The sequence below is a fragment of the Monomorium pharaonis genome, chromosome 11 (genome assembly GCF_013373865.1).
Source record: "Monomorium pharaonis isolate MP-MQ-018 chromosome 11, ASM1337386v2, whole genome shotgun sequence".
Classification (NCBI taxonomy): Eukaryota; Metazoa; Arthropoda; class Insecta; order Hymenoptera; family Formicidae; genus Monomorium; species Monomorium pharaonis.
In genome coordinates this window covers 7,426,221-7,440,305 of record NC_050477.1, presented here as the reverse complement: position 1 = coordinate 7,440,305, position 14,085 = coordinate 7,426,221, and the positions used below count along the sequence as shown (strand labels likewise).

The window sequence follows — 14,085 nt, the reverse complement described above, 5'->3', positions numbered from 1 at the left end:
CCTAGCACAAATAAACCGCGCGAATGAATGGGACTCTGCATGGGGTCCGTGACCCGTAAGCGCAATATTTTCAACGACCTCATCTGTCTGTTTGGTTCCCGAGAGAGCCAGGAAGACACCGTCCTCGAGACGGCATCCGGCCTTCTTGGACTTTCATTCATGACCTCGGCCACAGGCTGCAGGCTGCGAAAGACGCTTTCTTTTGAAGTTTTAAGCTCGATAGGGTTAACGCCTAATTTTTTTATCTGCTTGATCCTACAAGCAAAAACTTAGAATACGATCTACAATAGGAATCACATTTGAACGTGAACGAGTGATAAATTTTGAGAAAAAAATTGGAACACAATAATGTTCTTAATTTTATTAAACAAAAACAATTATATTTTCTTTTGAAAGCAGAAAATATAAAAGCTTTTAAAAAGTTTGGCTGGTAGAATATTTTTCTACAAAATTCGTTTTTATCCATTTTTTTTTAATTTGTTAAATATCTAAAGTATATAGAAGTATTTAAAGCAAGAGATGCATATTATATAATTGTTAAAAGTGATTGGAGTTTTATTAAAAAACTTATTAGTAAAATAATAAATGACAAGATCACCATCTTTATCTAGGTTTTTTTGTTTCAGGATTATTTACAAGGTTGTTTAGAGCAGATCGAAGAAATGATCTCGCAGGCCGCTCACGTGAGCACCGAAAGCTCCGGAACCGGAAGCGGACACCAAACAATGAGCGCCGGAGTCCCGAGCGCATCGCAAAGGCCGTTGGGGGACCCGAACAACACGAGTCAGGAGAAGATACTGGAACACGAGAAGGCGGGCACGCCAACCGACGTCAGGGATGTACATTTTTGAAAACCACAGTAGGGGGACACTCTGTAGGGGCCGACACATTGGTGAGTCTGACAGCTGAGGAGAAGTTACCTTCCAGCGAGGAAGAGGAGGAAGCAAAGAAAAATAGCGACAATGATGATGATGATGAAGAACAACCAAGGAAAAAGCAAAGAAGAATCGTGGAAGAGCGGCAAGATGTCTTGGAAGCGAGATGTAGCACAGGATCAGCTGCTTGCCATCCAAAGCGAGAAAAAACTCCTCCCGAAGAATCTCGAGATCAAACTTGATTACTCGTTAATTGCGTTTTATTGATAATTACAACGCGAGCCGAAGATATGCGTAAGACGCACGTATTTTGAATCATGAATATGAGGTTTATTTCAATACGAGATTGACAGGACGTACCTATAATGCTAGAGAGAATTTTTACGTTTTTGGATTTATTACGGAGATCATATATGTTCTAGATGAACTGAAACCAAAGTTTAGATTTTTTATAGTTACGTCCGGCTATACAATGTCTTATGTATTATACATATATTTATTTGACGTATGCGTTAATCGGCGACACGTATTTTACGTTTACATCATATTTTTAAACATTTATTTTTCGAAATTGGTTCATCTTGGCGCGATTTGCAAATCGGAATTAAAAATCGGAAATTAAAGAACAGTTAACTTGCCGATTTTCTGATTAATCTTTAATCGAGAAACGAACGCTTCGGGTAATGATCAAATAAATGCATGTTTTTATCGCGAAATCACTGTTTGCAATATCAACTAGAAAGAGAATAACCGAAGAAAATCAAACCACGATTAAAAATGTTCTCGAGATGATATGAAAAAATATTAGAAGATGAGAGGATCACCTGTGCGCATGAGATTTCCAACGTGTGTCGCCCCTACATAACATAAGAAAAACAAAGAAAAAGAGATGAGCGCAGGAATTAGGAAGGTGTGCTGATTGGGGGAAGGCAATGCAATACGCTTGACGCATTTGTAATTTCGTAATAGGCATATACACTTAACTTTTAGGCAACGAGACAAGAAACTACCGAAAAAAGACGAAGGGAATGATATAAGTTGGAAGGGGAACTCGTTCTCCGCGCGCGCGAACATTAAAAAGAAAAAAATTACTTAGTCATATCCAGAGTCATTTAGCGTTTTGTACATACATAGGCATATAAGCGTACGAATAAATACGAATATATATTATATCGAAAAAAGTATCTATCTATATATACAATATATAAACTGATGAGAATGAAAAGCAAAGAAACAAAGAGAATGCACGATAAAAACGGAAAAGTACGAGGTAACAATTAATAGGAAACAAGGAATACTTGGATCGTATTGCTCGCGATATTACATGATTAATTAAAGAAACTGATATGTCACAGTTTATTCAAGAGAAATATTCTTTTTAGAAATTACGTAGCGATTGAAAATACCACGCTTTGATTCTTTTCTTTCTAATGAATTTCTAAGAGCAAAGATAACGTACATGCACAGAATGTAGTCGTGAATATTTCAGGAACGAATACATGCAGATATTTTTTAATGGCATAGTATTCGTTTTTATATTTCTAAGAAAACTACTGGGAAACAAAGTCTCTGTGATGTACAATGTGAAATAGATTGTAATCCCTTGAATTTTTTATCGCGAAAAATGCGGTCCGGTTACTTCTATCTAGTTTTGTAAAGTTTCACACTTCAACTAAGGTTTATCCAAATGATGAGCGACGCGAGTCTTTATGTCCGAAGAATTAACGGCGTAGCACTTTGCTTATCCCGCTCGGTTCCTAAGAAGGGTTGCGCCAATCCCTTCCGCGTATGCGTAACGTAATGCAAAATGTAAGAATGAGTCGTAAAATGTATATATGTGTTATTACAACTCTGTGAGTGTGCGTGCGTACGTGCGTGTGTGTAAGCGAAAGGGAAAGAATGAAAGAAAATGAAAAGAAAGAAAGAGAAGAGGAGAACAATCAACCGAAAAACCAAAAAAAAATCGACTTTTTTTCCCTTTTGAGAAAGTGTCGTTGGTATATTATAATCCACGGTACATAATCTCGAAGCATGTCCATCGTTTACGTGAACGTGTTGGTCGGCTGTATATACGTATAGACTGTACAATTTAAGAATTAATATGTAGTGTGAGTTTAAGGGGGAAAGAAAGAAAAAATAAAGCGAAACAAATTGAAAAAGCGAACGATATTTTTAGAAATGAATGATACAATTTAATGACGAAAGAATTTCGTCCCGAAAAGATTTTATCGAAAAAAACAACTGCGATAAAGAGCAATTGAAATTTAATAGTTTGTTCGTCGTGTCGACTGCATATTGTCTAGAAGAATGTGCGATTTCTTCAGATACTCCTGAAAAAAGATAATTTTACTTAGACGGTGTTGCACGATTGTTTAATCCTCGAATTATGTTTATATGATCGCAAATAAATCCAATCGCGCGATACCGTCACGGCGATACGTTCTACTACGATCATACCCAGACAACACAATGTCCAAAATCGGGACATAAGATGTCTTTTGAAAGTTTTTTAGACATTTTTAAAAAAATATGACATAAGACGTCTTATATCCCGATTTGGGACATTGTGTTGTCTGGGTAGACATCATTTGCGACGTGACGAAACAAATCGTGCTGTTGTGTGCGTTGATGAAAGAGGAACGAGGTTTAAAAGGTAGAGATTAAAGTTTTATTATTATTAGTACTTAATGAGAGTCTCAGAGGTCTCATAGGGCCGGAATCGAATTTTCGTTGTTTCGTGCCCGCGCAAACTCTTGCAATTCCATAAGGAGCTAAGAGAGTTTCGGGAACGGAACATTCTGTCACTCTTGACTTTCGACTATGAAGATCACCCGATTTCGCGTAGACGGAATTCTACGTCTCCTATATGTTCCACGTCTGTGTTGTGCGGCTCCGAGGACTCTCGTGCGTGAGAGTTGCGAGTCGGCTCAAGTGGAAATGCAAATGTTAGTATGTCCTACACGTGTACTGTAAAAAGGACAGGCGTGTCAGCATGAACTATATATATTACTGTAAAGTCTCTCGCTGGACGAGTCGGCTCGAGATGACATAAGGAACGTGGACGATAAGTTGCACGGTTCTGGTGATTTCCAGACGATTCGCGCGAATCGGTCTAAATTGTCTGAACGTGCGTACAAGCGTGAATCGGCTCAGGGACTAAAGGAGAACGAAGATACTAAAAGACTATATAAAGTTCGCTGAAGTTCATGCGTGAATTTCATTGGGATTTTGCGAGACAAAGAGGGTGTACCCAACGTGCCACGAAGCTAATTAGGAAGCTAATTAGTTGCGTAACGTTAATTTAACCAAAATCTAGTACAATGTAACCGGAGTCGAATAATATACAAAGATATCGCGGGAGATCTGCGTGGCTGATCTTTTTCCTTTTATTTCCTTTTCTTCGCACGCTTCTTTTTATTTTTGATACTCGGCGCACGAGTACCAAACGTCGCCGACGATACGTGGCTTTATCCAAATTTGATTTGATGTCGTCGGGCGCAATGCATGATTCCAATTCGGCAAAAAGAAACCCATCCCCATTGTAAAATCTTCAAATCGAGAAAAGATTCAATTTGATGAAAAAATATTGTAGTTTTTTTTTTATGACTGAATGCTTACAAAATTTTGCAAGTGAAGAAATATTCGTATTATTTCACTCGCTTGTATAACGGAAAAATTATTTTTGGCTTAAACAAAATTTTAATAAATATATATTATATATTTTATATAATATTTAATCGCGCGAAGGAAAGAAAAGGGAATAACATTGCGACTTTATCGAAATTTTGCGAAAGAGAATTTTTTTTTTTTTTTTCAAATTAAAGAATTCATCGATATTACTTATTATTAACTGAGGTTTAGTAATTGCAGAATTTTATATTTAAGAAAACAATGGGGATAGTATTTCATTTATCTTGTTGCATTCATATGTGTATATATATGTAACTAATGTAATGCAGAGTGTGTTACGAGACAATATATTTGTTCACTATGCGCATCGATTTATTACTGCAAGTCGAATTTTGCTCGAGCCGAGAAATTCTGCGTAATCCGTCGTAGGTTCCTAAAAAAGACGGTGATATTGTCTGATCGCGAAGAAAAAAGTACAGAACGCGAACGCGATGTGAGTGTTTAGCATTTAAGCAACGAGTTGTATATAGAAGCGATAAACGCTGAAGAGAAAACCGAACTATGGAGCATAATGTAATTCAATCCATTTTGTTTATTTGCTAATCTCGTTATTTCAATTTTACGTAGACAAGATTCTTTGTTTTTTTAACTATAGGAGAAAAAATATGGCTCTGACTATTGTTCAAAATAATACATCTTTCTTGAGAAAAGCTGAGATTAGCGATAATTCCGAAGTTAGAATTCATGACGAAAAAACCTACACAGAAAAAAAGTAATATAACCAATAACATACGTAATTACGGGCTGCCAATATAAAATACTCAATACAATAATATTTACTGTTAATGCAGTACAATGTTGATACCGCAACAGCATATATTATTGATTGAGTATATCTGTAGTTGGCAGCCCGCAATTACATATCTTATTGGATATATTACTTTTTTTTCAGTGTATGGAAAAGAAATGAAGAACAAAATAAAATTAAGCATGAAGCTCGATGTAGGAACGTAAATCAGCAAATAAATTTTTGTTATTTTTATAAGAAAATCATCATTTGAAAAAACTCAGGAGTTTCTCATAAGTAAGGAAGTATAATATCCATGTATGATATACAAAAATCATACACGGAAACCATACTCCATGATCGGTGATTCATTTTTTGCGTTTATAATTATAAACACGTAGACATAAATACACACAACTCGGTTAGATACGTGTATATTTTTCCATACATTTTTCACAAAAATTTTTCACTAATCTGTCAAGTCGCATAGTTTTTTGTTTGTCTTTTTCTTGTTCGTTTTTTTTTTATTAGCGCAATAAGGAATACCACACTGATATACCTCAAATCACACTTCACCCGAGATATTCATTGAATATTGTATTTGATCCTACCGTACTTTTTACCGAGTCAGAGGGAAACGAGACATTGAATAATTGCGTTATTTTTAAAGTTAGTATGTAAATTACTTCTTTTAATTGCATAGATGAGAATTGTACTATGTAAAATGGTCCGACGTCTGTGTACATACCTTATGCATATTCGTGGCATCGCAATCGATTGAAAATAAAGCATCGATATTTTATACAAGTTTTTATGCGTATTTTTTTTACTTAATTTCTGTTTTATTTACGCAAATTATTGCCTTCGTTAAAACCAGAAAAAAGTTAACACATATTAATAAAAAATTAACAAAGTTAAAAAATAACTTAATAAAGTTGAAAAGAGTTAAAATTAAATCAAATACAATTTCTTTTCTAAAGTTTGTTTTACTAAATTTACATAAAGTTAAATTACAGTCATAATACATTTTGGATTTTTTAAAACTTGCTTTAAATTTAAAAAATGTAATAAAATAATTAAAAATTAATTTAATTAATTGTTTAAATTATAAAATATATTCTTATTTTTAAATACTTCTAATTACAAAAAAGTTTTGACTCAATATTTTTTTTATATAAATTAAATATTAATATTTTTTCTTTTATCTATCAGATTAAAATGTATTTAATATAATAAAATCAATGTTCAGAAAAATTAGTCTGAAAAACTATAATTCATCTTTCGTTTTTTTTTCATTTTTAGTAATTTTTCACTTAATTATTTCAATTATTAGTATTGGATCTTTTAATAGTTATCCTTATAACGTATATTACTGTATTGTGTACTCTTTATGCAGTGTAAAATTATTTTAAAAAAATAAAGACGGAGATCAATAAATTTGGAGTTTTTATAACTTGTCTTATTGCTGCATAATAAAAATCCCAGATAACCAAATCTGCAAAAGCAGAATCCCACGCAGCAAATCCATAGCCTACCATGTCCGTATTAAGTAGGCTATGGATTTGCTGTGAGATTCTGCTTTTATAGGTTTGGTTATCTGGGTAATACAATAATTACAATACGAAAAATATTTACGATACAATAAGAAATTTTATTTATGTCTATATTACAGAAAGTATACCTTTCAAGTCTGAATCGTTTGGTCTTTTCTATTATCATCTCCTTAGCTTTCTGACAATATTTTTCGAAACAAGAAGCTTATATTCATCTTTTTCTAACACCACAATGTCATATTTCTCACATAAAAATAACTTCATCTTTTCAGAAATCTTTATGTTCGAGTTAAAGAATAAACTGATACGTTTATACAACAAGTGTAATAAAATGTTTGGAATAATCTGACTCACTTCATGCATTATATTTTATAAGATATAAAGCCATGAGTATCGCAACAAGAGGATTCTTTAATTTAGGGAGAATTAAAAAGTAATTGAAGGTGAATAGATCATAACAGGCAGTTCAAAATAGGGACACAAATTAGAAATATCGTTATAGTTTAAGCAATTATTATAATATATGTCTAACGATATACTTAAGAAACATGTTGATAGATTTACAAATGTGATCATATATTTTTCAGGGTTAGATGAACACAAATGTCATGTCTATTTCATACTTACGTACCATTATATGGACCATTGTTGATAATACATTGTAGCTCTTATTTAGATATTTAGATATACTTAAAAGTTGATATATATAAATAATTGTTAAAATATCATTACGAAATGACATCATTTCACTGATTGTTAAGTGATGCACGTTAAGTAACACATGCGTCTTTCGTGCGAAACATAAATATGGTGATACGATCAGATTGTTTATTAATCGTACATGTATAATTTATATATTTCTTAATCACATTTGTAATAATATTTTTGGGATAATCATTAGGATAATCCTCCAAATAAGTCAGTTTACAAAACTTGCAAAGACTTTTAAAGCACATTTTACACATTTTATCATATTCTCTGTTTTCATCCATCAGCGCTTCTATGTGCACAAAATGTGCACAGTGAACTATGTAGTCAAATATCTATAAATCCCGTAGGTAATGTGCATGACTTTTTGGGTCTCTTCTATGCTATGTCCACGTTTATTTGGTTCTGTTTCATGCTATACTCGTAAAGTTTACAATTATATGCATTCATATTTTAAATCTGTTTTATGCAAATGTGCATAATCGTGTTCTATAAATGTGCAATACTGACACTGTACAGATATAGCAAGGAACAGAATCAATATTTTATCTCGCATCACGTTTATCACATATATCATTTTATTCCACATATCATGATAAAAATTCACTCACCGATTGCTGTCGCTGCTCCTGCTGCTGATGCTGCTGCTGCTGCTGCTACATTCCTTTTCCGGTTTTGATTCTGAAAATGTGATAAATATTATTCCTAAACTCAAACACAAAAGCAGGTAAAGAAATGTATCACTTGAAAAAATAGTGTATATTTAATACCTCGAGTCGCTCCATGGATGCCGCTTTCTGCTGACATCATCCTGCTGTTCTCGAACCACATTAATAATAATCGCACATTAATAACGATCGCCCGATACTTTATTCGGCACTCCCGATATTATGAATAATATATCACACACGAGTAAAACGTAAACCACGCGCGAGAATTTCACTTGGCGCGACCGTTACATTTGAGAAAATACGTAAAAAGGACGACTCGTCTGATTGGCGGCGAAAATCAACACGGCACGAAAGTGGCATGACGTCACGTAACTTCGTGGAAACGCAGGCCGAGGAAAGCGGTTGAATGAAAATTACGCGCCGAGATACAATGAACGGAGACAAATTCGTTTCGAGAATTTAATTCGTGCTCGCACAACGACTAGTAGCACGTACTTCACTTTTAATTGGCACTCGCGATTATCTACCGAACGTCTCCTTCGAGCAAACACTTTGTTCGAACGCGCACGCGAACATTTTACTCGAAACTGAACGCACGGTGCCGCGCTTTACACATACGACCTCTGTTACGTTCTCTGTTACGATCTCACATGGCTCGCGACGACACTCTCACAGTCTCAACATCGTAGCTGCGCACAATTCGAATTCTGAATACGCGAGAGACACACGCGAGACACGCACGAAGTCGACAGAACGTTCGATGCGTCCGACCGGCGCTGGAGCGCGGAGCAACATGGCGGCGGCAGCGGCGTACGTACGTGACTCGGCGCTACTCGACGCAGGCGCGGCGGTCAACCGCCTAGCAGCGCCGAGTGGCGCCGACTAGCGCCGAGTACCGCCGAGTCACGTACGTACGCTGCTGCCGTCGCCATGTTGCTCCGCGCTCCAGCGCCGATCGGACGCATCGAACGTTCTGTCGACTTCGTGCGTGTCTCGCGTGTGTCTCTCGCGTATTCAGAATTCGAATTGTGCGCAGCTACGATGTTGAGACTGTGAGAGTGTCGTCGCGGGCCATGTGAGATCTATACGTAAAAGAGATAGTATTCATGTGTAAAGCGCGGCATCGTGCGTTCGGTTTCGAGTGAAGTGTTCGCGTGCACGTTCGAGCAAAGTATTTGCTCGAAGGGGATACGTAGAATGTCGCGAGTGCCAATAATGAAACTTAATCATACAGAGATACAAAACTCTGGGAGCGAATTAATTGATTTACTTCTGTTCAGTGTGTCTTGACGTGCCGTACTTTTCTAAATGTAACAGTCGCGCCAAGTGAAATTCTCGCACGCGGTTTACGTTTTACTCGTACGTGTGTGATACGTTATCCGTAATATCGGGAGTGCCGAATAAAGTATCGGGCAATAGTTATTAATGTGCGGTTCGAGAATAGCAGGATGATGTCAGCAGAAAGCGGCAAAGGAACCGGGAAAGGAATGTAGCAGTAGCAACAGCAGCAGCAGGAGCAGCGACAGCAATCGGTGAGTGAATTTTTATCAAATTAATTAATTAAATTTATATCATGTATTGCACATTTATAGAACACGATTATGCACATTTGCATAAAACAGATTTAAAATACGAATGCATATAATTGTAAAATTTACGGGTATAGCATGAAACAGAACCAAATAAACGTGGACATAGCATAGAAGAGACCCAAAAATCATGCACATTACCTACGGGATTCATAAATATTTGACTACATAGTTTAATGTAATAAATTTTGTGCACATAGAGGCGCTGATAGATGAAAACACCTAAAACGACGCGATGATCGCTACCATTGGTAGCGACATCATAAAGCAGCTAATAAATGCTTATAAATTTTGTATCAACTATGTTGCTTGATATCTAATGTGTACTCTCTAAAATCACCATGATCTATTATTAACAATAATTCAATTTCTCGAATTATTAATTTCGAATGTCTTCAGCTCATCTTGACTTATTAATCTTGTATGACTTTGCTTAATTTGTCGTATTATTAATCTACGTTTTTGTTTTCTCGTCTCTTCTGTCTCTTCTATGGTATTACGCATTTAATACTAGTCTGATACGCAGACCAATCTTTGCTTTTTCTGCAAAAAAAAACTAAATATAAAATAAAATGCATAACTCCTTGAAAACATGAACGGATGTATATCAATGTTATATTTGCAAAAGCATCGTTTTCAATTGCATTTACAATAGATAGAGCAAGATTATTTCAAGTTGTTTTAGACAAACCGGACGAAATTTTCTCGAACAAATTTGCACGTGTTATATCTCAAAATACAAATGAAATGAACATATTTCATAGACAATCGACAATAAAACTACTCTTACGTATCAGTAATTGATTTTCCAGACAAATTGCTAGGGAGAATATTTTTAATCCTGAAGAATGTCCGTCAATTATCTTATTTCTACCTAACTACGAGGCATAGATAGGAATGAGAGAAATAAAAGCATAAAACTTCTTATGATGTTATCTGACTTGTGACAATTGTTTTGTTTATCCTATTATTATTCTACTTTTAATTGGTGTACACACATAATAAATATTATATTAAGAGTGTTTAATAAACATACATCTAAGAATTATTCTTTATGTCACCATTTATTAGAGTTTTCAAAAAATGTTTTATTTTTACAGTTTTAATTGCACTTACACAATGCGTATAATATATAAAAATATATAATGGCTAAAATATAATGTACATATAATTTACAATATAAAATACATAAAACTTTGATTACGTATATAAAGGCGAATACGTTTAATTTAAAAAAAAATTCAGCCGTTATAAAATTACACAAAAGGTAAATACTTAAAAAAATTATATTACAGAAATTTAAAATGCTAGTCTATATAGTTACAAAATAATAAATTCAAATGAACAAATATCTTATTGATTATTACATTAATATATTATTTTCAAAGGACAGAATGTTTTTTTTTTAGTAAACAAAATTTTGAAATAAATTAATGTAATGTTAGCAATGCATTGTCGATTAATTATATGTTAACTATACATTTATTAACTATACATTTTTTATTATTCAGACAGGAAATTATATATTGACATATATTTTAAATTTCCACATTAAAAAAAATTTTGTTTATCAAAAAAACTAAACAAAACGACATTATTAAAATACTTGTTCTTGAAATATATATATATATATAATTACTTTGTTAATTAGTCGGACAAAACTATTACCATAAATTGACGATATAATTAGCCATATATATTAATCCTGGAGAAGTCACAAACAGATCTATAAAAGTCGAAGTATATTTTTTAATCCTGGATCGTCTGATTTTAAACGTGATATTAAAGCCACAGCTTCATTATGAGTTTCTTTAAAATAAAAAGCATATTTGTATTGATTTTCTACTCGGTGCACAATACCCCACTGTTCGCATAATTGTAATTTTAAGCTTGAAGGAAAGACTTTAGAAAAAAATAACTGATATGTATAATGCCAGAGTTTATCTACTGAAGTTATTTCATGTGTGCGCTCATTATTACTATCTGTAAAAACATTGAAAGCCAGAAGCAACGTAAGTGGAGTACCAAGATCTAATGCAGGAACAATTAAAGTGAATAGTGGTAAGTTAAAAATTTTAGGGAGATCGAAATTAGAAAATGCTGTACAAACAGGTAAAGGCATATCGACAATGCCATAATGGAAAATTGAAAATGTTATACTCGGGTAAGAATATGCTATTTTGAACCAGGTAACTTTTTTTGAATCACGTTCTGTCGATAGCTTGGAAGTATCTAAACCGTCATGTATAGTGTACTTCTTTTTCATTTTTTCGATTAATTCAATCACCTGAGGGAATTCTTTATATTCATATGTTTTCATAATACAATATAAATAGCATATAGTTATGATATCTTCGTCGAGCGTCATATTACTGGAGAAAACATATGACTTTTCATCTTCTTCATCGTCGGAATTATATTTATAAACAAATCCATCATTGGTAGATTTTGCAATACTATTTCTACTATTAATTTCATGCACTTTCTTCATATACTCGATAATCCATCTTGGACTGAACAATTCTTCAGGAATGAGTTCGTCAGTTTCGGGAAATCTATCCAGTAGAACGAACTCAGGAATGCGGGAACCCCGACGAAAAGACGTTTTTTGCAGTATATTTACTAATGTGCATAATGGGCAAGTATCCTTTTTGTATTTGTGTATTCCTTGGAATATATATATATGCTTTTTCAACAGATCTTGGTCCATTTTTGTAGTGCTATTCCTCTAAGATAATTTGATCCCTATTAGCTGCCTTTTTCGAATATCCTCTCTTTGATACCGATAAATGCCAGTCCGTTACGCATCCACGAATTCAATAGATTTCTATATTTCAAAATATTAGTAATGCATATGAGTTTTAAAACAGTTATAGTAATAAAGAGTTTGCATTTGAAAATTTTTGTATAACAATACTTTATAAAGACCTTACACAATAATTTCAATATTTCAATAATACTGATTATTCTAATGGAAATATTATTGAAATATTTTACTGAAATATTTTACTGAAATCTCTCTCTCTTAATTGACCCCTATTTATTAAAATTCATTAAGATTAAGATTAAAATGCATTAAAATTAATTAAGATTAAAATTCATAACATTAATTTTTTGTTTAATAATAATAAAATAAATTTAATGAGTTTCAATAAAATTGGTCAAATGAGAGATTTTCAATAAAATATTTCCATCAGGGCAATGATATTGAATCAGTAATACTGACAGTATATGCATCAAATATTTTTATAACCTAAGGTTATTTCTGTGATTTCTGCGATTTTTGGGTTACCTAAACGTAAAACTATTCTGACAGAAATATTGACGCCTCCCTCTTCACACAATCATTAGTATCAATATTCCTATTATACAATGATATTTGATACTTAAGAATAAAAAATGTGAATTATCATCAATATTCTACATTAATTCATTAATCCTAGAATGTCAGTCATAGGTGTAAGAAATTCTATCAAAAACTAATAATGCAAATTTGAAATACCTGCCTAAGATGAAATCTAGAATATTATTAATTCTAGAAGATATGTAGAATTGCTTTATCTTCGTGGAACTAAGTTGTTGTTCTAACGAAAGGCTGTCAGAAGAATGTATCCGTCAATGTTTTGAAGAAAGCAAGGAAACAAACAAATAATATATATTGGATCGAGTACTTATATTTTGCTACGAGAGCATATTGGATAAAGAGATATTTTACATATTATTATATATTAGATATAGCAAGAAAGAAATAAGCAAAATTTTATGTGGGTTACATATTATATACTGCTCAAATATATTTTGCTTATTTTATTCTCATCTCTAATATTCAAAGATGTGCTTATGCACATATTTTTACATGCGTAAAGACACACACAAACTTTGTAATTAACATATTAAAATTTTGTCTTATTAAGAACGAAAATACTTTAAATAATTAATGAATATTTTTATTTAAATAAAATCTAAATAAAACAAATTTGAAGAAATCAGAATTTAAAAATCAGAACTGTTAAATAAAGTTTAATGAAAAAATGTTCTAATAAAAATGAATTCATAGTTAATATTTTTTACACAATTGCTTTAGTTTTTCATAGTTTGAATAAAATATTTTCATATCTCTTTATCATTTTACTCTCCATTCCATACAAGTTTAAAGTATATGTTAGTGTACATGCAGTGTATATATGTAATTAACATATAATATAATTAACAAAAGAAGAATCAAATCCTAATTCTCTTGATATTATGATTAAAATACATACACATGTACAA

The 14,085-nt window shown here is 32.9% G+C and overlaps 2 protein-coding genes across 2 annotated transcripts in view; one reads left to right on the top strand and one right to left on the bottom strand.

Moving 5' to 3' along the window:
• The window catches only part of LOC105830325 (G1/S-specific cyclin-D2), a 39,660-nt gene extending 33,561 nt beyond the window's left edge, over positions 1 to 6,099 (top strand). The window contains exon 5 of the mRNA XM_036293929.1: positions 627 to 6,099. Within this exon, the coding sequence (XP_036149822.1) occupies positions 627 to 851 (225 nt within the window). The 3' untranslated portion in view covers positions 852 to 6,099. The remainder of the gene's footprint in view (positions 1 to 626) is intronic.
• Positions 6,100 to 11,373: 5,274 nt separating this feature from the next.
• LOC114254707 lies at positions 11,374 to 13,766 on the bottom strand. Its single transcript, XM_028191663.2, has 2 exons — positions 13,316 to 13,766; positions 11,374 to 12,640 (listed from the first exon to the last, which is right to left on the bottom strand). Exon 2 carries the CDS (start codon positions 12,521 to 12,523, stop codon positions 11,540 to 11,542), a length of 984 nt encoding a protein of 327 aa, XP_028047464.1. The 5' UTR covers positions 12,524 to 12,640; positions 13,316 to 13,766; the 3' UTR covers positions 11,374 to 11,539.
• Positions 13,767 to 14,085: the final 319 nt, after the last annotated feature.

Bases quoted from the DNA above. Each gene is read 5' to 3' on its own strand.
- LOC114254707 (XM_028191663.2), bottom strand. From the start codon at position 12,523: ATGGACCAAGATCTGTTGAAAAAGCATATATATATATTCCAAGGAATA.